At 47.6% G+C, this 25,423-nt stretch overlaps 9 protein-coding genes across 11 annotated transcripts in view; 6 read left to right on the top strand and 3 right to left on the bottom strand.

Annotated features, from left to right (window-relative positions):
• LOC120451824 overlaps positions 1–15,107 on the top strand; it is a 38,528-nt gene extending 23,421 nt beyond the window's left edge. The window contains exons 2-6 of one of the 2 annotated variants that reach the window (XM_039635792.1): positions 1,286–1,653; positions 4,315–4,646; positions 5,922–6,197; positions 8,466–11,155; positions 13,602–15,107. In XM_039635792.1, the coding sequence (XP_039491726.1) occupies positions 1,286–1,653; positions 4,315–4,646; positions 5,922–6,197; positions 8,466–11,155; positions 13,602–14,689 (4,754 nt within the window). In that variant the 3' untranslated portion in view covers positions 14,690–15,107. The remainder of the gene's footprint in view (positions 1–1,285; positions 1,654–4,314; positions 4,647–5,921; positions 6,198–8,465; positions 11,156–13,601) is intronic. The other variant, XM_039635793.2, reaches the window with a different exon arrangement.
• Positions 15,108–15,345: 238 nt separating this feature from the next.
• Positions 15,346–16,658, bottom strand: LOC120451830 (WD repeat-containing protein 91). Its single transcript, XM_039635806.2, has 3 exons — positions 16,342–16,658; positions 16,147–16,287; positions 15,346–16,084 (listed from the first exon to the last, which is right to left on the bottom strand). The coding sequence occupies exons 1-3, from the start codon at positions 16,583–16,585 to the stop codon at positions 15,489–15,491; spliced, it is 981 nt and encodes a 326-aa protein (XP_039491740.1). The 5' UTR covers positions 16,586–16,658; the 3' UTR covers positions 15,346–15,488.
• Positions 16,659–16,728: 70 nt separating this feature from the next.
• Positions 16,729–17,459, top strand: LOC120451835 (UPF0488 protein CG14286). Its single transcript, XM_039635811.1, has one exon. It carries the CDS (start codon positions 16,787–16,789, stop codon positions 17,387–17,389), a length of 603 nt encoding a protein of 200 aa, XP_039491745.1. The 5' UTR covers positions 16,729–16,786; the 3' UTR covers positions 17,390–17,459.
• A 178-nt stretch (positions 17,460–17,637) lies between these two features.
• Positions 17,638–18,814, top strand: LOC120451832. The gene is made up of 3 exons (XM_039635807.2): positions 17,638–17,920; positions 17,975–18,523; positions 18,587–18,814. Exons 1-3 carry the CDS (start codon positions 17,762–17,764, stop codon positions 18,812–18,814), a joined length of 936 nt encoding a protein of 311 aa, XP_039491741.1. The 5' UTR covers positions 17,638–17,761.
• A 41-nt stretch (positions 18,815–18,855) lies between these two features.
• LOC120451828 (glutamyl-tRNA(Gln) amidotransferase subunit A, mitochondrial) lies at positions 18,856–21,534 on the bottom strand. Its single transcript, XM_039635803.1, has 4 exons — positions 21,391–21,534; positions 21,090–21,337; positions 20,787–21,029; positions 18,856–19,888 (listed from the first exon to the last, which is right to left on the bottom strand). The coding sequence occupies exons 1-4, from the start codon at positions 21,421–21,423 to the stop codon at positions 18,886–18,888; spliced, it is 1,527 nt and encodes a 508-aa protein (XP_039491737.1). The 5' UTR covers positions 21,424–21,534; the 3' UTR covers positions 18,856–18,885.
• Positions 20,026–20,693, top strand: LOC120451836 (NADH dehydrogenase [ubiquinone] 1 beta subcomplex subunit 11, mitochondrial). Its single transcript, XM_039635812.2, has one exon. It carries the CDS (start codon positions 20,121–20,123, stop codon positions 20,571–20,573), a length of 453 nt encoding a protein of 150 aa, XP_039491746.1. The 5' UTR covers positions 20,026–20,120; the 3' UTR covers positions 20,574–20,693.
• Positions 21,535–21,538: 4 nt separating the features above from the next.
• LOC120451833 (pyrroline-5-carboxylate reductase) lies at positions 21,539–22,962 on the top strand. Its single transcript, XM_039635808.2, has 3 exons — positions 21,539–21,639; positions 21,714–22,740; positions 22,803–22,962. Exons 2-3 carry the CDS (start codon positions 21,962–21,964, stop codon positions 22,864–22,866), a joined length of 843 nt encoding a protein of 280 aa, XP_039491742.1. The 5' UTR covers positions 21,539–21,639; positions 21,714–21,961; the 3' UTR covers positions 22,867–22,962.
• On the bottom strand, positions 22,925–24,051 carry LOC120451829 (pre-mRNA-splicing factor 18). Of its 2 annotated transcripts, XM_039635805.1 has the most exons (2): positions 23,703–23,836; positions 22,925–23,613 (listed from the first exon to the last, which is right to left on the bottom strand). In XM_039635805.1, exons 1-2 carry the CDS (start codon positions 23,775–23,777, stop codon positions 22,960–22,962), a joined length of 729 nt encoding a protein of 242 aa, XP_039491739.1. In that variant the 5' UTR covers positions 23,778–23,836; the 3' UTR covers positions 22,925–22,959. The 2 variants fall into 2 exon arrangements, with proteins under 2 accessions (XP_039491739.1, XP_039491738.1); XM_039635804.1 differs by having other exon boundaries at positions 22,925–24,051.
• A 244-nt stretch (positions 24,052–24,295) lies between these two features.
• LOC120453838 (coiled-coil domain-containing protein 124) lies at positions 24,296–25,239 on the top strand. The gene is made up of 2 exons (XM_039638732.2): positions 24,296–24,821; positions 24,883–25,239. The coding sequence occupies exons 1-2, from the start codon at positions 24,367–24,369 to the stop codon at positions 25,067–25,069; spliced, it is 642 nt and encodes a 213-aa protein (XP_039494666.2). The 5' UTR covers positions 24,296–24,366; the 3' UTR covers positions 25,070–25,239.
• Positions 25,240–25,423: the final 184 nt, after the last annotated feature.

Genomic DNA, 25,423 nt, shown 5'->3' on the forward strand with positions numbered 1-25,423 from the left:
GCGCATCTCGACTGCCAGAGTGGCAGGGGTCAGCGGGAATGGGGATGAGGATGGAGATTCTCTGCGTGCCAATGTCTGCGCACTTGAAATGGCTAATGGGGAAAGGGGCGCTTTGCTGCTGGCATTGCTTTCTGTCCCTCCGAATCTCAGATCGAGAGAGTCAGACCCATGCGTCTTCCAGTGGCGCACAGAACGTCAAAATGCGTCCCCGATGCCATAAAATTGCCTGAATTTAGCGCTAGGTTGCCGCCGCTGCTCTAGACCATCTCCAGTTTTTGCCTGGCAGCGGTCCAGCCATGTCTCCTAAATCTCTGGGAGTCCATACCCCGCTCCTCCATCTCCATTCTATGGCCATGTCAAGTGACTCTGCTCTGGGCTTGTTAATCTACGAGTGGATGCTTCTGCTGCAGCTTCTGCTACTTCTGCTCTGCTTCCTGGTAGTTGCAGCTCCCCGGGCTTTGTTTTCATTACCGACCAAGTCCACATGGCGGCCTATTAAATGCAAAAAGTGCAGACAGCCAGAAAGACAAACGTTCGCCTGGGCCTTCCATACTCCCTTCATGTCCACAAACTGGCCACCACTGCCAAGAGAATTAAATATGCATGATGCAGGAGCTCCAACTCCATGGCATGTGGCTGGGTTATTAAAGTTAATTACAATTTTTCCTGGCATTCATTTTTTCTGGTAACGATAATTCAGATTTTTTTAATGCTGTGTCCTTGCTCTGTGGCGATTTTTCCACTCTATTAATTTTCGCGTTGATTTATTTGCGGCATCGCCCTGTTTTTGCTTCCTTTGTTTACAGTCTGCGAAACAGAGGCAACAAATACGATCGCCATGTGGGCTAAATTGAAACTGAATCGATGGGAGGAATCGGTTTGGCCATTTTCTCGTGGGGAAATCCATTGGATGGACAAACTGGAGCGAATAGACACGCAGCTGGGCGGGCATGCTGTTTCTATTAGATTACATGAAAAGCTCTTTGATTATCTGCTGATGATTGTGATCGATGCCGGAATTAAATAACATGAGATGAAAGCCGTCTCTGATCTCGTTGTGGCTTAATGAAAACAGATTACTTGCAATTTGGAGGAGACTGCAAGAACAGAACTCTGAAATTTAAGTTTTCTAGCTGTTACGATCAAAGAACTTTGTATAAGAAATACATCGCACTAAATGGATTTTAGCAATTAGTTTGAATTCATAACATTTTAAACGTAACATATAAATGTACTTCTGGATTATCAGTACCCATTCCAAATAAAATATTCTTATTTGTTTCAGCTGAAAGCGACCTGCTCACCTTCGCACAGCGCAAACAGCACTTCGAAACGGACAAGTCATTCCAGAAGGAGCTCTTCACCGGCGAAACCAGACCTCTGAGTGTCCGGCAGCTTTACACGGAGGCTGGGAAGGAACTGCCGGTGGCCACCGGAGCCACTGCGACCGCCCTTGCCTCCTTGGCCCACTCCCAGTCGCTGATCCCGTCACGCTCCATCTCCTTCAACGGCGAGGTTCTGTCCAGCGATCACGAAGTCCTGCAATTAAATGGATCCGCGGACACGGAGGATCATCTGCTGTGCGGGTCGGATTTTGGCAATGCCAACCGCAAGCTGCGCACACGCATCGATGCCGAGATCGAGATCCGACTGGTGAGTACTAACCATTTTTCCGGGTTAACTGGTTTCCCAGTAACTGGTAACCGTTAGAGGCGAGTTTCTGGCTACTGGTACTCCATCCGCAGTTATGCTTCATGCATAAATAATACGTTTGTTGAACGGAACGACCACCCCAAAAAAATCAGACTACGACGACCTCATGTGTGTGGTCTGTGTGGCTGGCACTTCCTTCCATTCACCAGCCGGTTTGCCTCCGAAAGCTAATGCCAAAACCCCCCTTATTGCCGGCCAACTGTCGTCTAACCATTTGCTCCACATAGATTGCACGGCCACCCAATCATTTTCATGGCTCTGATGCTGATGCTGATGATGATGGTGGTGCTGATGATGATGACGGGCAGAACGGGAATGAGAACGGGAACAAAGACCACACACACGCCTCGGTCACAACTCCATCAAACATCGCCTATCTGCAGTTTGCTAATGGCCAACGAGGAGCAGCTCATGGCATGACTCCATCAACGGCGCTGCAAATCATTTCGAGTTAGTTGACTCGTTTTAATTGCCCAACTGACAACCCACGCCATTGCCATCGCCTCTTGGCAAACTATGATGCAGTCGTTAGGGAAGATTTTGCAGTCTGGGCTGGGCAAATCCATTGAATCTTGACAGTTTAATTGGGGCATCTTAATTAGACACAGCTGGGGTAATTAGGTAAGGGACTGGGAAACTATATAAAATTGGCAATCAGTTTTGGTACTAAAAAACAAAAACCTATTTGGTTGGCAATGCAATCTTAGCCTAGGGATTTTAACAAAAGCATTTAATATCGCATCCAATAAAAAAGTATTTGTCTCACAACCACTAAAAGATTTGAGATTAAGATTAGAGAAATATTTTCCATCTCTATCCTTATCCGTATCCAGCAAACAATTTAGTATAGAGCAATTTGAATTGATAAAAAAGATTTAGGATTTCGTTTATTTTTCCAGCACGTCGCCAATTCTTTGCGCTGATATCAGAAAATTTCAGTTAATTTGAGCTAACGCGCTGTGCAGTCGACCCATTTGGTCTCCGAATCCTTCTTTGTCGTCGTCGTCGTCGCCGTCGTCTCTTGTTTATCTTTTAGCCGGGCCATTAGATAAGCTGTGCAAAGACAAACAGCCAATGGCCAATATCTGCAGACGGCGATGATGCCAATGGCAACGAACAGTAACTTTGCAAAATACCAACTACAGCAGGAGGAAAATCGCCGCGACGATGACGACAACTTGGATCCCTGTTCAATAGCTTGCCAAACTTGTTTTGGCAAAAACAACGCCGGTTGTCAGTCCCAGTTGACTGTCGACTGTCTACAGTCGCCAACTATCCTGCCTTTTTTTCATTTTTGTTTTTGCCAGCTCCAATTGACTTTTAGCTCCATTCTGTCGACTGCTTCTTAATAAAATGACTTTTAATCCTTTTCGCATTGCGTTTGACGTTAGTTGGCCTCAGTCTTCCGCTCCGATACACCCCAAAAGAGGTCCCAAAGAGATCCCCAACGAGATCCAGGCAGGAGTTCAGCTCCAAAGACGACGGACTGGCCATTAGCGCTCTGCGGTTTATTGGTTACGGCAGCCACTATCTCAAAGATGGCCCATTTGGGCGACTCTCGCTGTCGTTGTTGTTGCCGTATGTTGTTGACGGCACTTAAATTGCGTTATTATATACGGCTCGACATTTATGTGCAAATATTTTATCGTTAAAAGTTGGACACATTTGCTCCGCTTCATCCATTGAGGGAAAAGAGCCGCAAAAAAGAATTTGGCTGCTGCTCTTGAAGAAAGAAAGAAAGAGGCAAAGCCCAGACTCATTGTCGGATTCAGGCATTTCTTTATGGCCCAAACTGCCTCACTTTGGCCATTGGAAATCTAGCTCAAGTGTCTTTTTATGTAGATTTTCCGTGGCGTGGGTGGGTGTATTTTAGGAAATTTAGGGGGATGAAAAAGTACTAAGTTGGGGGACAATGTAAGCTCCCCATTCCACAGTTTTTTTTTGAATTGTTACAATTGATTCAAGCAGTCAAATCGAAAATCAAATGAATCGATTGCGCTTTTTCCTTATTTTTTATGCGCGTAATTCATTTAAGACCAGCAGACAATTCGAATCTAAAAAAGCAAATAGAAAAACAACCATTTTAAATAATGGTATTTCCAGATTGTTTAATTTCTTGTTGATATTTGTAGATTAAAATGATTTGGGTTTTCCAATTCTCTGCTTGGACAGTTCGAGTTTGGTACGAAGTTCTATATTTACCAATATTAACTTATAACTAGACCAAAGCTGTTATGACATCGACCTTCTCCGCAAAGTTGTTTCCCTTTATTGTTTTTAATTAATCTGATTGACTTTTGCTTTCGCAACAAAGTGTAGGACGCGTGGTACATTTTCGGGGGATTTCCAAATCGCGTGACTTGTCCCAGTTTGCAAAAAGCATAGAGAATGTCTGCGCAAACACAGCTCAAAGTGGCAGCGCACATTTCCCATAAAGGGATAGTCGTGACAGGAGTCTCTGTGGCTTGTGCGGCTAATTAAGGACCTGTCCGCCGGAACATGAAGCATACATACGTGGATCATAAAACATTAATTTTGCATGCCAACTGCCTAATTATGGCGATGTTTCAGCTCTTTCCTTGCCCTTCATATCCATTTCAGCCCGCTGCCATCGAGGATTTGCGGAAGTGGACGTCCAGCGAGGCGCTGGGTGATGTCACCGTCACACCGGATTGCATGCATCACGTGGACACCTCGGTGAGCACCTCGCTGGCCATTGGCGAGAATGGCATCCTGACCCCGGCTCTGTCCCCGTCCGTCCTCTCCGCCGACGCCGTCGATGCCCTCTACTCCCAGAATCTGAGCCAGGCGGCAGACAGCTCCCGGCACAACCACCACACGCAAGCCCTCATCCCGAACGATATCAATAAAGACGTGCCTTTGAACCATCGCTTGCCTTCACCCGAGGAACAGACCAAGCAGATTGCCTTAAAGTGAGTAATTCATAAGTGATTTAAATAAAGACATTATATATATAATGTCCTACAATGATGATTTTTATTCATTCCTACCAAAATCAGCAAAGAAAAGGAAGAATTTATAGATAGCTACTGCGAAATTCTAGAAAAGCATATCTTAAAATTCCCAATAATTATTCTCCTAGACTCAACGTGCCACAGTTTGAAATCTACTGTGCTTCACGTACAGTTTTACATCTGCACACTGTCTATTTTTTTCCAGTTTCAAACACGATTTTAATGCGTTTCTTATGCAAATTTCGCGGCAACTATTGTTTGTTTTCTGTTTCATGACGAACAAAAAAGAATAGCTATTAACAGCGTGGCTTGTATAGTATATATATACATTTTTATATACATTTTTTCAACGTTCAATTGTCTGCCTTTGGAGCACGAGATGTTTGCTCATCGAGCGCAACGGTCGAAACCAAAAAATGCTTAAATAAATTAATTCAATTACGTATGAATATTTACAATGCGGCCACACAATTATGCAAGTGTCGCCGACCCGGACCCACTCTCCACCGCCAATCCATTGGATCCATGGACACACCCCTCCTTCGATTTCCATCCCATCTCCATACCGGGCATGGCTCATTTGTCCGGCTTTTTAAACTCAGAAATGGAGCAGCCACATACGAGCCGTATTCACGCTCCACCGATTTGCAGCACGAAAAATGTGGTTGGCTGGCTGGTATTAAAGCGTAAACAAATTGTTGTTTGGATTACCACAAAAGTGCACTTCAAACTGCGCGAGGTTCTCATTCCGCCATCAGGTCGATCAGGCCACATCTGCAGGCACTCAAAAAACATCTGTAATTGCTTGCATAACTCAAAAATATGCTTTATTTTATAAGGAAACATTTTCTCAATTCAAAATATTACATTTATTTTGAATAAGATATGATCTATTTCATTAAATGGATAAACAAATGACGCCATAAGATTGAATAACGTACATATTTATTGCTAAAATGCTTGCGACCTTCTAAAACTCAAACTTATGAATTGAGGAGGGCTTTAGGTGCATATTATAGTCTTTCATTACAGTTAAAACTAATTACCTTTTTAAACAAATTCCTACTCAAAGCAACTATAAGTGCCGGAATATTATTGAACAACTGTATTGTTTCGTACCAGAGAGTTTTTAGGTCAGATCTTGCCACTTAATCTCTACTATATACCATGAATATACCAAAGCATGATTAATAGAGTTTCTAAACGATCTTCAAATTCTCCCACCCACAACAGATACCCCGCCGAAGTGATTTCGGTAAACACCAGCGGAAAGCACTTCCAGCGGATGTGTGCGGCGCGCAAGTCCACCAGTGGAGGATACGCGGGAGGTGCCACCGCCGGATCCTCGAGCAGCACTTCGCCAGAGAACGGCGGCCAGGCGGAGGGCAATAACCTGGACGACAATGTCCAGACGGTGAGCCGGAGGTCAAGATCGCGGAAAGTGCGCGGAAAGCGGCGGAACACGATAGCCGGAATCGACCAGAAGGAGATTCAGGATGCGGCCAATGGGTATGTAGTCGTGTCTATCTACCAATCTATCTGTCTATATGTGCTCCTACATGGACAGGTGCCACCTGTTCCTTCCTTTCCCACCTTCGTTCGCCTCTCGAACTGTACAAAGGCCATACTAAACTCGTATATCCATGTGTACATACACCCTGGAAAGGTCCTTGCGGATCTGATTCAGAGATTCTCCCCATATACTCGTATTATCCGACTTATTCTCAATTGCATTTTCTTATGAGATTATTGTGATCAGCCCAGTTCGCTGAACGATTTGTTATGCTGTTTAGTTTTCTTCGTTTGCCTAATTTCGTGTACTTTAATTGCGCCTTTATTGTTTAAACAAATGCCTGGCCGAGTGTACAAATCGGAGTTTTGCGCCATTAACTATTAGCGTATACATATTGTTTACCCAATTAGCAGCACAAATTGCATGCCACCAACTAAAAAATTGAATGTTGTACAAAGAAAATTGTAAATAAATTGTGTTATAAGCTCTACGTAATTAGAAACTCTAGCCAAATTTAAATTTTCAGCCGCCTTTTTTGCGAAATTCAGTTCGAAACCGATTCGGCAGCGGAAACTAAAGTCTTTTTGGATGATTTTCAAAAGCGAATTTGCAAAACAGCCTAACAAATTAAACGATTTTCAGCAGCCACAAAATACAATTATATTCTCTTAACACACACATACACAGTCACACATTTCATGAACCATCCGAGACACCCACCCTTTCGCCGCCCACGCATTTTTATCCTGGTCCCGAACCACCCACACACGTCGGCAACATTTGTTGCCAGCAACATGCAACATGCAGCATGCAGCACTCGACTCCAGGTTGTTGGCCCATTCTGTCAGTCAGCCGGCCTACTCTCGGCCATTTCTGGTGCATCATCAGCATAAATCATGCAAGAGGCTGGTTCCGTAGGATTTGCTCTCTGCCAAGACCCAAAGGCGAACCGTGGCCCCCAGCAACATTAGCAACACCAGTAACAAATGCCGCATTCGAAATGTTTTTTACTTGGGCTCACTGCTTTTCTGCTTTTCCTGTGCTTTTCAAATGGCACACACGACGCCTTTTGCTAAAAGTTTCATAAATCTTATTTTGTTTTGTTGGCCCGACTTTCGGTTGGCGTCTGCCCACCAACTCCAACTCAAACTCAGTCCCCAACTTGGCGACGGCGTCATTCCATTTGACTGCGTTCTACATACTATATAAAGTATATATGCAACTTGAAACCCCAACTCAGGCACACACTCACTACATATATGTATGGGTGCCCCATTATGTCAATGCTGTTCGATATCTGTGCGATCAGCAGTCGAAAAAGCGGAGCACAGCGAAAACATTGAGCCCTGTCCAGTGACTGCCAAACTGTAAGTGCATTTCGTGATTGTTTATTTCTGTTTGCGCACAGAGAGAAATGCTCCACTTGTTGTTATATATACATAAGTGCATTATAAGTAGTTGGAAATGTCAAAGTTACCTCTGAAGATCAAATGCCAATAGGTCCAGCAAAAACGTATACTTCATATATACAAAATTCTCCCACTCCCAAAGTCCAAAGGATTTTCTTTCTGTTTACTTAGATACAGTGAAAATGTTTTAGCAATGACTGCACTTGAGGCACCCGCCCCTCCTCAAATATGTGAAATCCCCTCGATTCAAGTTGTTTGCTGGCCCAGAATCTTATCGCCAATATAGTGCCCCCCGCCACCCGATCGCTCCCAGCATGCCACACACTTTTGTGGGGGAAGAATTCCGGGAGAATTTACCCACTCGAAAACTTAGATGTTGTAATCGCCTTTAATAATCCACTGAACAGCCGCAGCAGCGTGGGGAAAATGAAAATACAAAAATATAAATGTATTTGGGAAAATTAAACTTTGAACTGCGCCATTAATTAATTTTCAGCCTGTTGTTGTTGTTCTTCCCCCCAGGCACGTAGTGTATTTTGCATCTGTGTGTGCGTGCGTGAAATTAACCAGAACCATAAATTTAAACCCAAATCAAAGTCGAAATCAAACATCGTGTCTGAAAATTGCTCACAATAATTTTCACGAGGAAGGCAAATCTATACTACTCACTCTCTCTCTGTCTCTATCGCTCAGCCCCTCTTCATTTCATCATCTCGCACATGTCCATCCATCATTACCAAAAATGCTAACCAAATACCAAACATATTTTCTCTTTTATGTTCTCTCCTAAACACAATACATATTTGCACAAACGAACAAACAAAAACCCCACAAATAATTCCACCATGTAAACAGCAACGGGGAGTCCAAGAATGCCTCGAATGCCACCTCTCCGGTGGCCCCAGCCCACCAGGCGGAGGCCACCTCGTCGGATGCCAAGAAGTCCAAGAAGTTCGGACGCAGCAAGTCCAGCGACATCTTAAAAAAGGAATCTGCTGCCTTACCCTACGACAAGGGAAAGAGCACCCTCACCCGGCTGAACTCCCTGAAACAGTGGGGTCGCAACCGCTTCAAGTTCATGCAGCGCACCGGCGAACTGGGCGACCAGTTGGACACCAGCGGCTGCAGCTCCCAGAACAGTTCCGCGGAGAAGGCGGACAGCCATCATGGTTCTCCGCCAGGCGAGAGCTCCAAGCGCGACATCGACGACGAGTGCGTGGTGCATCATCTGGTGGCCCAGAAGAGTGAATCTCGGTTTTCGCACGAACGAAAGCCCTCGTATTCCTCTTCGGAAAAGAGCATTAGTGTGTCCAGCAGTGGCCAGCTCAGGGGCAGACTGCAACTGTCATCCGGACCGATGGCAGCGGCCCACGTGAAGATGCGGGAAACAGCCACTCTGAACAGGCAGAGGCGAAACGGTCTTCATGCCCTGGCTGGCAAGGAGGAGCAGCCGCATTCCTCAAGCGGCAACTGGAGTGCCAGTTCGGAATCGGGACGCGCATCCATTGGCAGCGAGATCACCATGCAGCCGAAGTCAAGTGCCTCGAGTACATCGTTAAATGTGTCCAGTTTTCAGCCAGGAGGAGTGGGCAGTGGTCCACCATCCTCCATGCTGAGCAGAAGGAGATTCCTGAACACCTCCGCCTCCAGCAGTGTGACCAGTGAGGGCACTGCCACCCCGGAACTTCAGGCGGAGGCAGGTGCCTATCCAGGTCACCTAGATGATGAGACGAGTTCCGCTTACAGCTGCGACACAGAGGGCTACTACACATCCTTCCACATGGACAGCGGACTTCGAACGCTGAAGGAAGAGGAGCCATCCCCGATGCCCGGAACTCCGCTCCAGACGAGCCTGCACACCAGCAGCTACTCCTTCGGTAGCCAGTCCAATCAAACAGTACTCAATGCGGAGAGCGAGTATGAGCTGTTTGGCAGAGGATCCACCTCCACGACAACGAGCTCGGCGGGCACTGTGTGCACAGCTCTGATGAGTGGCGCCGCTTCTGGGCCGGATGTGCCCGAGCGGAGTAGTTCGTTGGGCAAGCACAGTGGTCAGAGCCGCAGCCAGAGCACCAGTGCCAGCAGCAGCACGCTGGAGAGGAGTTACAGCAGCAGTACCATTGGAAGCACCCTGGAGCGCACTGGAACCATCAAAAGGAATGTTAAAATGTCGCCAGCCAAGGGAGGCGGGGAAGTGTCGGAGATGGATGGCCAACAGGAGCAGGATCAGCAGCAGCAGCTGGAGTTCTCCGAGAGCTCCGATCTGGAGGGCGTGGAACGCATAGAGCGGATTAAGCAGAAGACGGCCATCAGTTCGAAGAGAATACCCTCCATGTGCATCATCACGCCCACCACGAGTGACGACGATGAGCACCAGGCCAACGATCCGAATCGCACGCTGACCAGCCTCACCATCGATGTGGACCACGAGGAGCAGGACGAGGATGAGGCGGAGCAAAAGACGCCCACGAACAGCAAGGACCACAACCTCAACGAACTGAAGCAGACGCCCACGAAAGCGCTGAGCGGGATGTTCGAGAAACTGAGGGTGAAACTGGTTCCGGGCAAAAGCTCTCCCGCCAAGAATCAAATCCAACCGAAGCCCGCCAACGCGAGTGCCGTGAATGACGACGAGCTTTACGATTTGGCCGGCGAGTACGTCACCATAGCAGACATCAGCAACAATAACAACAACAACAAGCACATCGGACGACGTAACACGGGAATGGGTATATACTATTCCAATGACATAGTTTCCAAGAGGGTTGAACCGTCCACGTCTGCCGTTTCCGAGTACGTTTCACTGAACGAGCTGCCTCAGCACTTGCGTCGGCACACGGTCTCGTCGAGATCCTCTCCTCCAGCGGAGAGCGAGTCCTGCGCACAACAACAGCTGCCCGTCGAGCCGGCAGCTGCGACGTCCCAACCACCACCACTACCCCCCGGCGGCAGAACGCAGGGGGTGGGAGAAGGTGTGCCCATGTACGCGGAAATCGGCGAACTGAGCGAAGAGAAGCCGCTCGCATCGATGGCGAATCGTCGACTGCGCCCGAACGCCGAGGGGAAATTGGTCTACGACTCCGACAGTCTGAAGCGGCGCAAGGGTGCACACACCACCTTCGCACCTGGGCCGTACGTGAAGGAAACCGAAAGTGCGCTCCACAGTGCTGAAAGTGCAGCGGCGGCAGTAGCATCGTCAGAGGATTCAGGAGCATCCGGAGCCATAAGCAGCACCAAGAGCGCCAAGCTCCTTCTGCTCACCAGCGGCGGACTAATCTCTGGCAATCGCAAGGTGGCCAACGTTAGGCCCATTGTGGCCAAGTCCCCGCTCAGCAGGAACGTCAGCGAAATGGCCACCTACCAGGCAACCAGCTATCAGGACCAGAAACAACTCCTGGTCAACCGAACGAATCCCTTCTATGAGACCATTGCCGCTCCCGTGGCCAATCTGATGATGCCCTCTCCGTCGGGCAAGTCCAATTCATCGACGGGCTCCACAGCCACCAGTTCCTCCTCATCGGCATCGGGTCACTCCGGTGAAGAAGGTAAGCCTGAGCGGCTCCCGTCAGCCAGCAGCCGCCCCACCGCTTTCTTACCCACAACTAAACCTCAGTCCGAATCCGTATCCTTATCTGCATCCGGTTTTCTTGTAAATAACACTGCCACCACTGAAACGTCTGCCAAGAGCACCCTTAATCACCACATAGCCACCAAGTCAGCGGGCAGCATATCAAGTGTAAGGGAGCATCAGCCCCAGCTTCCAAATCAGAACCCCAAAGATGGCGAGTCGAAAGTGAGGGTTGTTGAAATGGAAACTGCCACCCTGGGGGATGCGTTTAAAATGGGGGAGCAAGGGCCACCCCTTCCGCCGAGGGCGAAAGTTAACGACAAACACCCCACCAAGCCCCTATCGATTGACCCAATTGCGCTGCACTTTTCCGTCGCTGGCAATCCCGTTCAGCCGCGCACCGCCCTCAAGCGGAACAACAGCTACCGGCTGGCCAACGATGAGCTCAAACTGGAGATGAACAAGGAGAATCTCTCCGTGTCCTTCGGCTCCGAGAGAGCACCTAGTTCGGGTGCAATGCCCCTAAGTTCAGTGCAGCAGCAGCACGCAACAAGTTCCCTTAGGCTGCGCAACCTGGGCAACCTAGGCAACCACCTGCCCACCGCCACCCACTCACCTGGCGGGGAGCGGCGGATAGCCAAGTCCTTTGAACGCCTGGTGGACGAGTTCTCGCTGTCGCTAACCACGGGTAACGATTCCTCCTATCTAAAGAACAAGTCGCTTGAGAACTTTGATGACTCACCCGCCCTGTTGGCCATAGCTTCGCCTGAACAAAGGCCAGACAAAAACGCCTCAAACTCCTCAGATTCCGAATCAGAGGAGAACGAGGAGGAGTTGGCCCTGCCTCTGTCCCAGTCCCTGCCGTCCCAAAAGTACCACAAGTCCTTTGTGGACAGTGTGCTGCTGCGCCCGTTCAAAATCATCCTGCCCAGCGACGAGAACGGCAACCGTCGCCAGCGCATTTTACAGAAATTCGAGGTTACAGAGATATGGTAGTTAGACTATCCAGCTCGACTCTTGAGCGACCAGCAAACACTACAACAAAAACCCACACTAAACCCTAATTGCCGAGGTTGGCACGGCTCAAAGGAGCGCCGGACCCTTGAGCCACCCATGTAGTGTGTGGGCCTCATTAAAGTTGCATGCACTTGGCCAGACCTGTGCGTGTTCAATGGGCCAAGATGGGGGTCTGTATGGTCCTGTCCTTTCAATGGGGGGGTTCAATGTTCACACTTGATATGCTCCAAGCTCTGCTCCTATGTAAAAGTTAATTTCCCTGAAATCTACACTTGCATATACACCTATAAACCAGCTGGCTTTCGAGACTTAATAACCTGCGCTGTTTATACAGTTTGCACTGCAATACCTGTATGCAGAACTGAAATATATACTAAACTTATTCGTACTCACAAAGTTTTATTTTAAATCCAACCGTGTGTATAAACAAAGTATTATTGCCTTTCGTTTTTAATTTTTTTCCCCCGGATTATGCTCGTTTAATTAGTTATGTGTGTTCTTAACATTAGAATTACTGAATAATACATGTTAATTGTTTACCCATAAGTATGTTTGTAACTAATTATAATTAACATAAACCAACACATGACTATTGTACATTTTGTAAAGTTTTTTGCACCGTTCACGTCTTGTACATCCACTTAATACTCAACTACAACGTTTTTTACTTAAGATTAAGTTACACGACTATGATGCTAATTTTTCATGTTTTTTTTCGAATTTCCTACTCATTTTCCAAATTACTCGGACTGTGAGGCGTGCAAAAGACTTCTATTGCATTTTCTTAACCAAATTGCTTGTGTGTTTGTATATGTTATAGAGTAGTAGTAGTTTTTTGCACACCCCGTCCGACTAACGAATGATCAGTAGTAGTTGCACGAGTAGCTGAAAGATTAGCACATGGCCTAAACAAGTTAAGTGCTCGGCTAAGTTCAACCACATTCCATAAACGAAATACAATTTACCACCGATCGTAAGTAATGTTTTAAAAAAGAGAATAAAGTGAAAACAAACGAAAATTCGGCATTGACATTATCATTGGCATTTGGTTCGCGGTAAAGGTATTCCCATACTTACAGTCGAACCATCCCACCCAAAAGCATTTATGCACTTAAGCTTCCACCACCACAATCGCAAATTTTCATCCCAGCACCCATGCACCAATCAGCATTTGTAAATACTCGCTCAGTTCATTGGGATTTGGGATTTGGTACTGGGATTGGGACTCCGAGGTAATGTCATCCGAAGCACCCAGGTACGTATGGAACCGCTTGCCCTGAACGCTTGTTATTTTTGATAGCCCTAACGACGATCTGCACTTGAAACCGCTTACTAATCTCAAGAGGAATATTGGCAACAAAAAAGAGACTACAATCTAATCCGCGCAATCATTCTTTTATCCGCAGGGTATCAACGTTTCTCTAATATCTATGAGCAAGTGCAGCCAGCACCGAGCACCCAGCCACAGGAAGATGCGACTGCCACGCCCTTCCAGCGCAGTGCACCCATCTACTGGACACTGCAGAATCGCCGCAGCCAGCCAAGGCCACAGCCCCCTGGCAACGTGACCTGCCGGGATGACCTCTACGCCACGCCCATTCGACGGGCCGACCGACTGCCACGCCCAGTGGCTGCAGCTGCGTCAACAGCAGCGGAAGGCAACAGGAGCAACATATCGCCAATAGTGCCAAGGAATCGCGCAGGAGCCTTCCTCACCTCCACGCCCACGAGGAGCGGAGAGGCAGAACGAGATCCGGAGAACACACAACTTCCCCCCATGAAGCAGCCATCCCGCAACTGGACTGATGACGCACCCGAACGCCTCAATACCTGCGCCGATCGCATTGGCCAAAGCAAGACCACGCTTATGGACTTTAAGAAGCTGCTGCTGGCCAAGTCCGCCAAGGCGAGTCCGATTCAGAGGAAGGTATCTGCCGTGGAGCTTCTGAAGAAGCCAACCCAAGCCACCGCAACGCCAACCGTTTTAAAACCCAGTGGGCCCGGACAGAAAGTCGCATCAGCTGGAAGCAAACCGACGATCAACACCAGCCTAAAGCTCCTAGATCTGAGCGGCTCACCCAAGACTTTCGCCAACCGGAGGATGCTTCGGCAAGGTCAGTTTGGATCGCCCTCCAAGACCTTTGCACCAAAGATGAGAGGTCCCGTAAACATGGTGGCTGCTGCAGCGGCACCACCGCGAACTGACATCATGTCCACCACGATTCCAGAGGCGAACAGCGAGGAGGACCACTCCAACACCAGCGGAGGATCGCGAGCCAGTTCTGAGGCGGGCGAGACGGTGCCCTCGAGCTTCGACTTGAAGAGGAACTTCTTTTTGCAAACCGAGGAGAACAACTTCATGCGCGGGGAGCTGAAGCCCAGCTTTGCCAGGTCAAATGGAGCAGCTGGAGGTGCCAGCACCGAAGGCGGCAACAAGTACGTGGCAGCTCCGGTGGCGAATCCTCCGTTGCCCTCGTTTGAAACGGCGTTGTAGGGTGGGTCTAACCCACTGCTGTAGCCAGCTATAATACATATTCCATAAGAAAAGATATCCATAATCAGATGAGCAATTCCCTTCCGTAGCCAAGCCGAAACTGCATTTATTGACGGACGGAAACGAGTCAGAAGCGATGCTACTTTATGCAACATATACATATATCACTATATATACACAACACCTTTATACAATAAATTGTATTTTTTAAATTGTGCTGCTTGTATAAACGGAGATGTTTTATACACGAATACGAATCGTCTATACACCTACAATATATTTATTTGTAATTTTACGTTATTTATTGCAATTATGTATTACGCTACACGCATTGCTCTTTGTTTTGTAGTACACTTGTACGTCTACAAACTGGTGAGAATCGCTTATTGATTAAAAAACATTAGATAACACTTGAAAACTCTTGGCATATCTTATTGGGAGGGCTTATTTGTATGTTCAATTTGGGAAGATAAAGTACCTAAAGAAATAGTTGGTTGCCTTTTATTTTATTGCCTTATCTAGAGCTTTAGTCTCCCTTAAAAGCGGAATTTAAATTGTCAAACATCATCCCCAGGAACTTTTATAGACATGCAAAAATGTGAATACAATTTATTGTTATTCATTTTATATATTTTGTTAATGTATATGTAAATCTATGAACATAAAATATTTGGGATGTCTACGAATTAACTAATTTAAAAACTAAAGTGGTACATTTTGATCTCGACGCTTTAGAATTTGTAATAGATAACCTTTAGGAAAAATAATATTAGCGTTGTATAGTTACCTGTGTAGGTTCTTAAATCCAACTGCGTCCCACGCTGCCGGACCTGCGTTTGGTAGACTTTTCGCCCAGGGAACTGGCTGTCTGTTCCTTGCGTCCCATCACAGGCGAACTGCCCGATCCGATGTTACGGATTAACTGCTTGAGGCTTCGCGCCTGGGCGTCGCTGGCCTGGCTCACGCTGTTCGCCTCGGAGGCAATGATGCAGAAATCGTCGACTATGTGTCCAGGAGGACTGATGTCGAAGGGCAGAATGTCGCTCAGGCTCTGCTGTTGGCGATATACGCTGCGTCGGCGGGCTCCATTATCGGTCCCACCGCCGAGAGAACTTCCGCTTGCTCCGGCGGCCATAGTTCCTGATTGGTGCTGGGTTACCTGGTGCAGCTCCTGCTGCAAGTTGAGTACCCTGGTGCGGAGACCAGCGTTGTCTTCACTAAGTCGCTGCATGTGGGCCGCCTCCTGCTCCGCACGCACGAATGTGGGCTGCGGCAGACACTGGTATACGGTGGTCAGGAAGTTGCGCAGCGACAGAAGCAATGTATCCTGCCATTGCTTGGTGAAGAACAGGGCAAAAGCTGGCGACTCCTCAGCGTTTTTGCAAAAGGGAAAGTCTGAAGAGATTCAGAGGTCATTAAATTAATGATGATCGGTGGTAACGTTAAACGATATTTACAGAACCAATCCTTCCACTCGCTTTGCTGCTGCAGATCGCCCGCCAACTTGTTAAAGAACTCGGATACCTTCTCAGGGCGATTGCTGCTGTAGGCGGTCACCAGGTAGTATTTAAGGAGGCTGTTTTCCAGTTTCTTGACAGCTGGAGGTTTAATAATCATAAGATAAAGGGATAGTGTTCGAAAGAAGAACTTACCGACGGCGTAGGTGTGCTCCAGCTTGGAGAACATGTTGTTGTCCAGGTGAAACCACAAACTCCTGAGACCCTGAAGGTCGGACGTTTGCACGGCAATGTTGAATTGCTCCAGGATTCGTTCTGCACGGAAGTGCTGGTCCTTTTCAGTACGCTGCTCCACATCGAGGGCCTTCAAGGTGCTTGAGAAACCTCGAAAAACTAGGTATTCCCTAAGCAGGTTGTCTAGGAAAGCGACTTGTGCCATTGCTTGACTCTTTATTTGAAACCTTATTAGTTTTTGCAAAAGTTTCACAATAAAGATAAATCCAAGAAGAAGACGAACAGCTGGCTGCGCAGAGTTGCCAGACTAGAGACTTTGCCGTCATGAAAACATTGAGTGGCACAGCGTTTTTGTCCATCTCTAACTGTCCAAGAGCACATTTTGTAAACATTGAAGTTTTTAGCCATGCACAAGCGAAGAACCGCCAAATCAATTAATAAGCCACCGCCAATCCAGGGAGCAATCAAGAAGCCCACGCCGGTGGCGGAACCTCCTCCACTCGACGAAAACCTTGTCACCCAGTTCGAAGTGGAGCTCTGCTGGTGTGTGCAGCAGTTGCAAACCGCTCTTGAAAGCGGAAAGCTGGCCCAGAAAGTGGCCGAAGATACCGCCAAGAACATAAAGGTGCTGACCAGCTCAACAGCGCCGCTCATCAGGAAGCGGCAGGTGATGAAGCTAGCCCTTGGCGACTACCGAGCGAAGATGCAGCAGGAGGAGCAGAAAATGCTTCTAGCCTCCAGGCAAATCAAATTTACACCTACGACTGAAGCATCCAAAAAGTCTAGCTTTGTGAAGAAGTCGGCACTCTTAACATCTGGAAAGGACTTTCGCTTCAACTTTCCCTCTCCCGCCGGAGGCACCATTTCAAACGAGCCTAATTCAACCAACGACTTCAATCCCAGCAGCCTTCAACCAGTTGAACCCGGTAGCCCCTTCAAGTTCAACTTTATTATTGCAGAGGATTCGGCCAACGACATTAGTTTCAGCGGTCTGAACTTAAATAAGTAATGAATCACAATAGCCTGAATGATGTTAGTTTTTCTACTCTTTATACAAATAAACAAATATAAAGCATTTATCAATATTAAATAAGAACTTTAATACATAAATGTATGGCGATTCAAACTATTACAATTTCAGCCTTTAAGGCACAAGAAATAAATATTAATTCGCAATGGTTAATTGATTTCAATATATTTAATTTCACTACTTGAAAGCCATGATCTATCTCTAATCTTCAATCAGTGCATTTTAAACTATTTTAGAGGGAAGCTAAGAGAGGACCTATTTTTGCGCCCGGTGTGTTTGTCGGATCTATTTATAGCTTTGCAGAGAGTATTTCCATGCTATATTTACGTACATTGATGAAGTCAAAAGACTATGGATGAGAAGGGATTCACTCAGTCCGATTCGAATCTGCCAATGGCCAACAACGCCCGCATCGTGCACACGTCCTCCGAGGGACATGAAGGAGACGCCACCTGCGTGGCGTACTTCGATGGACAGCTGTTCTCCGGAGGCGCCGACGGTAAAATACGAGTGGGTATCAACCGGTTTCTGCGATTATTCGTCAGCTAATGTATTCCTCTGCAGATATGGTCTCCAGAACTGCAACTACTGGCCACTGTGAACGGTCACGAGGCATACATATACTGCATGGCCATCAATCAGCACGGAAAGGTCTTCTCGAGTAGCTGTGATGGCCAGGTGCACTTCATGATGCCTCCCTATGGAGACGAGTCAGTGCAGGAGCTATTCCGCTGCGACGACGCCATCCAGGCCATGTACTGTGACGGATCCGTGCTTTACACGGGCGATGACAAGGGTGTAGTGACCACTTGGACAAACGATCGCATGCTCTTTAAGTACAGCCTGGTGGAGGAGGTCAAGTCACTGGCCGGCGAGCAGAATCTTATTTACACTGTTCGCGACCTGGACGTGGTGGTGTCCCAGGTGGCGGAGGGCAAGTCCGGAAAGTACAGCAATAAGGCGGTGATTCCAGGTAAGTCTCCGCTCCAACTTCTTGGCCCATTGGTAGATGGCAAGCGCAGCTATCTGGCCTTTCCCGATCGCTCTGGGATGGGTTTGCAACTTGTGAACAACCTTTCGCTGCAACAGTACTCCAAAATTTGGGAACTGCCGGTGAGTTTCCAGTATATGTATCTAGATCCAATCTATTATACACGACTTTTGATCTAATTCTAGGACTGCCATGAGTGGATCGTAAACGCCCTTTGCGGAAATGAGTCCTATTTGTACTCCGGCGGCTATGACAAAAAAGTTAAGGGATGGACCGATCTGGGAGCAGGAAAGCCAAAAGCCCTGGGCGAGGTAGAAGTTGGTAGCTGTGTAAACAGCATATGCTGTGGAGCCAACAACACTGTATACATAGCAAGCAGCGACGGATATATTCGCAGTGCGAAATTCGTATAGTTTAATGGCCATCTTGTCGTCTCAGAGAATAGAAAACCCTCTTAACAATTAAACAGAATTTATTCAAAGTTTTATAAACTCTTCTTATACTCTTGGGTGTGCTCCAGGCTGTCGAATTTCACCTGCGCCTCTATCCATCGTGCCACAGTAAGCAGTAACTGCTCGTTGAGGCTGTTGCTCATTAGCTGAAGGCTCAAAGGCAATCCTGCCCGGGACAGACGAATGGGTATACACACGGCGGGAATTCCAGCCATGTTGGCGGGCTGAGTGCAAAAGTCCTGAACGGCGCACTGATCTCTGTTGGTCAGGGAGGCGAAGTCCTTGTACAGCGGAGCCTCCGTAAGAGTGGTCGGTGTGAGTAGGATATCTACGCGATCCTCTTGGGCCGAAGAATCAAACACTTTAGCAAAGTCCTCTGCAATAAGGCGGCGTACCCGCAATGCCTTCTCAAAGTAGTGGTCATAGTTCTTTTTTAGCAGCAGAAAGTTTCCAGTAAGAATTCGTGTCTTCACCACCTCGTTGAATCCCTCGGCCCTGGAAAGGGCATACAACTGCTCCGTGCTGCGCTCGTCTGATGCCCGATGGCCATACTCGATTCCATCGTACCTTGCCATGTTGCTGGCCACCTCGCACTGATTAAGAATGGAGTACACGAAAATACTTGCTGCCGTATTGGGCAAGGAGACCTGTCTGACGGAGGCACCGCCACACTCCAGGAGATCGGCCACCTTAGACCACGTTTCCAGAACTTCGGCGGAAAGACCGTGGCAATGGTATTCCTTTGGTATTCCTATGCGTACAGTGCTCAGGTCAATTTGCCTGACTTCCGGCAGGTTCAGCCTAGTGAACGGCTTTCTGATGGTTGTAGAGTCCAGTTGATCCTGCCCTGCCACTGTATTCAGTACCACTACACAATCGCTGACGGAGCGGGCGAAAATGCCGGGCACGTCCATGGAATTGACCAGCGGGATGAGTCCGTGGCGAGAGACGAGGCCGTAGGTAGGTTTTAGGCCCACTACGCCGCAGTATGAGGCCGGGTTTCGGGTGGAGCCGCCTGTGTCCGAGCCGATTGCTCTGGAATATAAGAAGTTATTGTAATAATATTTATTTCCAGGAAAGTTTCTTGGAATTCAAATTAAGGCGGTTCGAATTAAAATACCGAATTAATACTACACCAAGTGGCAACCTCTCGGCCAGCTGACAAAGTGCAGCAAACGTTCACACTGCGCAGCTGTCAGAAATCGAGCGATTAAGGGAAAACTCGATTATTTACGAAATTCGCGACTAAAATTTCTTCCCCAACGCGATGTCTGCGCTGTTCCGTCTGACCAACCGCGCCGTGGCGCTACAGCGTTCCCTGATGGCCAACCAGGCGTCAGTGGTTCGGGCAATCAACACGTCCCCGAAGAAGGATGAGACCATCACGGCCCCCACTTCTCTTACGACGGAGGATTTCGCCAATCCGAGTCCAAAGAACTGGCAGAGCTACGGATTCGACTACAAGGACCAGGTCGAGGATCGCAAGGCCACCAAGTCCACGTTCTTTTTCACGGTGACACTGTGCCTGGTGTGGGGCACCTTCTACTGGGCCTACCTGCCCGACACTCAGTTCCGCGACTGGGCCCAGCGTGAGGGTTTTTTGGAGCTTCGTCGCCGAGAGCAGGCCGGCGTGGATCTGGTCAGTCCCAACTACGTGGACCCCGCCAGCATTACACTGCCCTCGGACGAGGATCTGGGCGACACCGAGATCATCATCTAAACATTTAGTGCCCCTAAACTTAGTCTGTTATGTAATGCGAATGCGAAGTGCGGTCAGTGCGAGTCCGCTCATAATCCGTTAATAAATCTGCAGTCTCGGCGTGGACACAGCTGCCTTTTAGGCCTCTGGTGATTAATTTTGGTCAAATATGCAACTTTTTCTACCATCGAGTTTGAGGTTAGGTGTTCAAAACATAAACAAGCTAGTACTCACGCATAACAAAGACCCGCGGCCACGGCGGATGCAGAGCCTCCGGAACTGCCGCCCGCGATGCGCCAGTGATCCTTGTCAAGGTCTTCACTCCAGATGTTCTTAGTCGGTCCGTACAAGGAGTCTACTGTGCCGGCGCCCATGGCAAACTGATCCATATTGGTCTTTCCCAGGACTACAGCGCCGGCTTGCTTAAGTCGAGAGCACACAGTTGCATCGTAGGGAGGCAAAAAGTCTTCGAGCATCCTGACAACAAGTACTACAAGGATAAAATTGCTGTGATTCAGGGTTCCCGTGGTCTCCTACCTAGAAGCACAGGTGGTGTGAACATCTTTGGTGCAAAAGTTGTCCTTTATGGCAATGGTGACTCCATCAAGATCACTATTCGGTTGCCTTAGCTTATAGCGCTCCTCTGATTCCTGGGCCTGCTGGGCCGCCTGTTCCGACGTGAGGCGCACAAAGGCATTTAGGGTCTTCCACTTAAGAGCATCTTGCAAAGCTTCTTCAGTCACCCGGCGAGGAGACAGCTGACCATCCGAATAACTGGCCGTTAGCTGTTAAGTACCCTGGGTTAAAAGTTGTTTGGCTGTATGATAAATGAACCCACCTGCTTAATACTCCACTGTATATGACGCCGCATACTTTTCAGCTTGAAATCAGCTTTATTCTAACTTATTCACCAAATTTTCGGAGAGCAATCCGCGGAAGAAATCATAACAAATAAATCCACTTGAATTCAAGAATGGCAAGTTTATCTGGTATTTTTGTTTTTTGGGCAAAAAATATCTGGTCACACCAAAGCTCATGGGAGTAACTTCAGGGATTGAGAGCAAAAACTAAAAATATTTTTAAAAGTGTAGATATTATACCATATAAGATATAATTAATATTTTTCTGAATCTACTTCATTAATATTATCCTTTTTTTTAGGGAGTTGAAGTATATGATAAGTAATATCAATATATTATAATCATTCCGGTGCTAGTCCCTCAAAATAATGTTTTCTATCTACGCCCCTGCAACCGGCAGCTGTTATTGATTAGAGGAGCGATAAAAATCCAGCCACCTCAAATATTGACACTAGGACAAGCTTGAGGGCTATAAAGTTATCTAACATCAATCAATTGCCTAGAATCATCTGGAGGGCCTTCAAATATATTGTGCAAAGTTCTTTAAGCATGGCCAAGTTGGACGAAAGGATCGGCTTTATCGGAGGCGGAAACATGGCCTTCGCCATAGGATCCGGGCTGGTGCGCTGTGGAATCGTGAAGGCTAGCCAGGTACTGGTCTCCGGTCCCCACATCGAGAATTTGCAGCGTTGGCGGGATCTGGGAGCTGTGACCTGCGACGACAACTACAATGTCCTGGAGCATACGGACATAGTCTTTATTTGCGTAAAGCCGCACATGCTATCAACGTGCGCGGCTCAGCTTAAGTACAAGCACGTTCCGTCGGCCAAGGATGCCAACAAGCTGGTGGTGTCGGTTCTGGCGGGAACCAGCCTCCAAACGCTGGAGGAGGCCTTCAGCTTCATGGGCAGTTCGGAACTGAAGGTGATCCGCACCATGCCCAACACATCCATGCAGGTGGGCGAGGGCTGCACTGTGTACACTGGCAACGCACGCGTTTCGCATCACGACTTGGAAAAGATTCACCTAATGCTCAATGCCCTGGGACTGGCACAACAGGTGCCAGAGTCCATGATCGACGCCGTCACCGGGGTAGCTGGATGCGGTCCGGCCTTTGTTTACACTATTATAGAGGCACTGGCCGATGGCGGAGTCAAACAGGGAGTACCGCGACAGATGGCTCTTCAGTTTGCGGCTCAGACACTCCTGGGAGCGGCCAAAACCGTGTTACTCACTGGCAAGCATCCGGCGGTGCTGCGGGATGAAGTCTGCTCTCCCGGTGGCGCCACCATAGTAGGCGTTCATGAGCTGGAAAAGGGAAACCTCAGGTGGCTAAACCATGAAGCTGTTCATTGCACAGTTGCTTAATTGCTTTCTTCCTTGCTTTCAGGTCTACTTTAATAAACGCCGTAGAGAAGTCTTCACAGCGCTCCGCTGAACTGGGAAAGAAGTGAAAATGTAACTACCGCGGAACTCCCCTTGCTCTCTACATACAAAGTTAAACGCTTGATATTGGTATTACAATAATGACTAACAAAAGCTCTAGTTTATTCGCGATCCTTCTTACTGACATACTCCACGCACTTGGAGGGATCGGTGGGAAAGTACTCCTGGCACTTGGTCATCAGCCTTTTAAGACCCTGGATGTACTTGCGCTGTGTTTCGTCGTTCATTACGTGGGCCACATTTTTTGAGAAAATCTTTTCGCGACCTGTACGAGCGTGGATGCCCACCATAGTGACACCAATGGGCCAGGGCGCGTTTCCGATGGCCATTTCTAGGTAGGCATCGCTGGCTGTGATGTAGTTGCGGTTGAGCAGGTGCTTACAGATGTCTCGCAGACTGTCCAGAATGTCCTCTGGCAAAGTGTGATGCTTCAGTTTGCGAAACAACGGCTTCACGTATTCCTTAGTCTGCGTGTAGATGACGCGGGTCATCTTCACCTTAGTGGACATCTTCTCGTGCTTGCTGTAGTTCGCAATCTGGTCGTTCCAGAGCTTAAGCAGGAAGGTGAGTAATGTGATGATCACATCCATGTCGTAGTCCTTGTTGCGGCCCATCTTTTGAGCCATTGTTTGTATGCTCTCCCACGACACGGATTCGTCCAGCTCAGCGAAGTCCGACTTCTTGTCTTCCTTGGTGGTGGGTGTGTTAGCGAACATCTCCTGCAGGTAGGCAGCGTCCACCTGCTCCATAGCCTCCTGGAAATCGTTGCGGAAACCGCGATTAGCCTCTGGCTGCGAAATCTCGCATTGTCGCAATCTGTCAAAGGCCTCAGGCTCCGTCTCACCAAATATAAGGATGGGTTCTCCGCGTTCCCTAAGCCTCCGGATGACCTCCGTGCGCGGCAATATGTTCTGGCCATCGGCCACAAAACTGTAGGCGCCCTCCGTGGTCTGTCCTTGTGCTTCGACGGATTCCTGCTTTTTGTAGCCCACCTTCTGAAGCACTTCCTCGGTATTCTTGGCATTCAGGTCACCGCGTCTAAAATACTTCTTATTTTCGTCCACCAGCTGCTTTTGCTCCAGCAGCTTGCGCTTTCTAGCTATTTCAGCTTTCAGAATATCCATTTGAATGCGATTTGTTGTTAATAACAATGTAGAGTAACCAAAAACAAATGCTATAGATTATAGTGAGACCAGGTTTAGAATGCCTTATATACAACTGCGGTCAATAAAATAGTTTTTTTTTTTTATTTGTTTTTTTTTTATATTAGGATTCTAAGAGCCGCAATCGATTATAAGATAGTGAAACATGTCTTAAATCATTTTCTTAAAATGCATTTAAAAAATATTTCAGCTGAAATACTGTATTTGAGGTAGTTAATTTTCTGGTATTTCTTTTCCGGTACTCCGGTAGTTTAGCACTTTAGCGTTGCAGCCTTGGTCACACTGGCTCCAAATCAATAAAAAAATAGACAACATTTTAGGAACGAATTCATTATAAAGGACACAATGCCAAAGAAAATGGGAATCAACTCGAAGGCGGTGGAAGCTCGTGAGCGCAAGGAGGCCACCAAGAAGGCCACGCAGGAGAAGAAGACCAAGGAGGCAGAGGATCGCCTGTGGCGCGATGACGACAAGAATCTTGCCAAGAAACAACTGCGCAAGGACGAGGAGGAGCGCAAGCGGGCCGAGGCGGCCAAGCGAAAGGCAGAGGCCAAGGCGCTGCTGGACCAGGAAATGTCCTCCATCAACACGCAGCGCAAGCAGCCGCTGGCTAAGATTAACCGCCAAATGATTCTCGAGGAGATGGAGAAGAAGCAGCGCGTAATCGAGGCCATCAACGAGGCCAACAAGCCTGTGGCCGCTCGAGTGGTGGTCCAAAATCACATCGAGGAGAATCTAAACCGATCCATGGCCGACACGGATGTGGCGTCCAACATTGACGAGGCCCTGGTGGTGCTCAGGTGGGTACCTTTAATGACACTTTTTTTCTATCAATATTAATTATCTTTTGTTTAAATTTAGTGTAAATGACAGCGAAGAGGACAAACATCCCGAGAAGCGAATGCGTGCTGCCTATAAAACCTTTGAATCCAACAATCTGCCCCGCATTAAGGCTGAGAATCCCTCACTTCGCATGTCCCAGTGGAAGCAACTGCTGATGAAAGAGTGGAACAAGTCCCCGGACAATCCCTTTAACCAGGCACGCTAATTGATCCAAGGACGAATTTCATCGACACCGCGGCGAGTGTGCGTACTCTAGTGACTGTTTGCTGCTTAGCAGCAAAGAAATATTCAAATCGTTCTGTAGCACCTTTGAACTATACGCAGAATGTAGTATATAAAAAAATGTGGACGGAATAAATTTATTTATTTATTTAAGCCCAGTGAGTAGAATTTGTGTTGATTGCAAAAGTGGTTAGCTATTATTATAATACTAATTATAATAATATTTTATTATAAATCTCAGTTAAATGGATAGAAAAGACACAAAAAATGGGGTATCAACAACTTGTACCATAATATTTACAACCAACTTACTTTTAGAACTTTTTCATATAAGAAC

Source organism: Drosophila santomea, chromosome 3R (genome assembly GCF_016746245.2).
Source record: "Drosophila santomea strain STO CAGO 1482 chromosome 3R, Prin_Dsan_1.1, whole genome shotgun sequence".
Taxonomy (NCBI): domain Eukaryota; kingdom Metazoa; phylum Arthropoda; class Insecta; order Diptera; family Drosophilidae; genus Drosophila; species Drosophila santomea.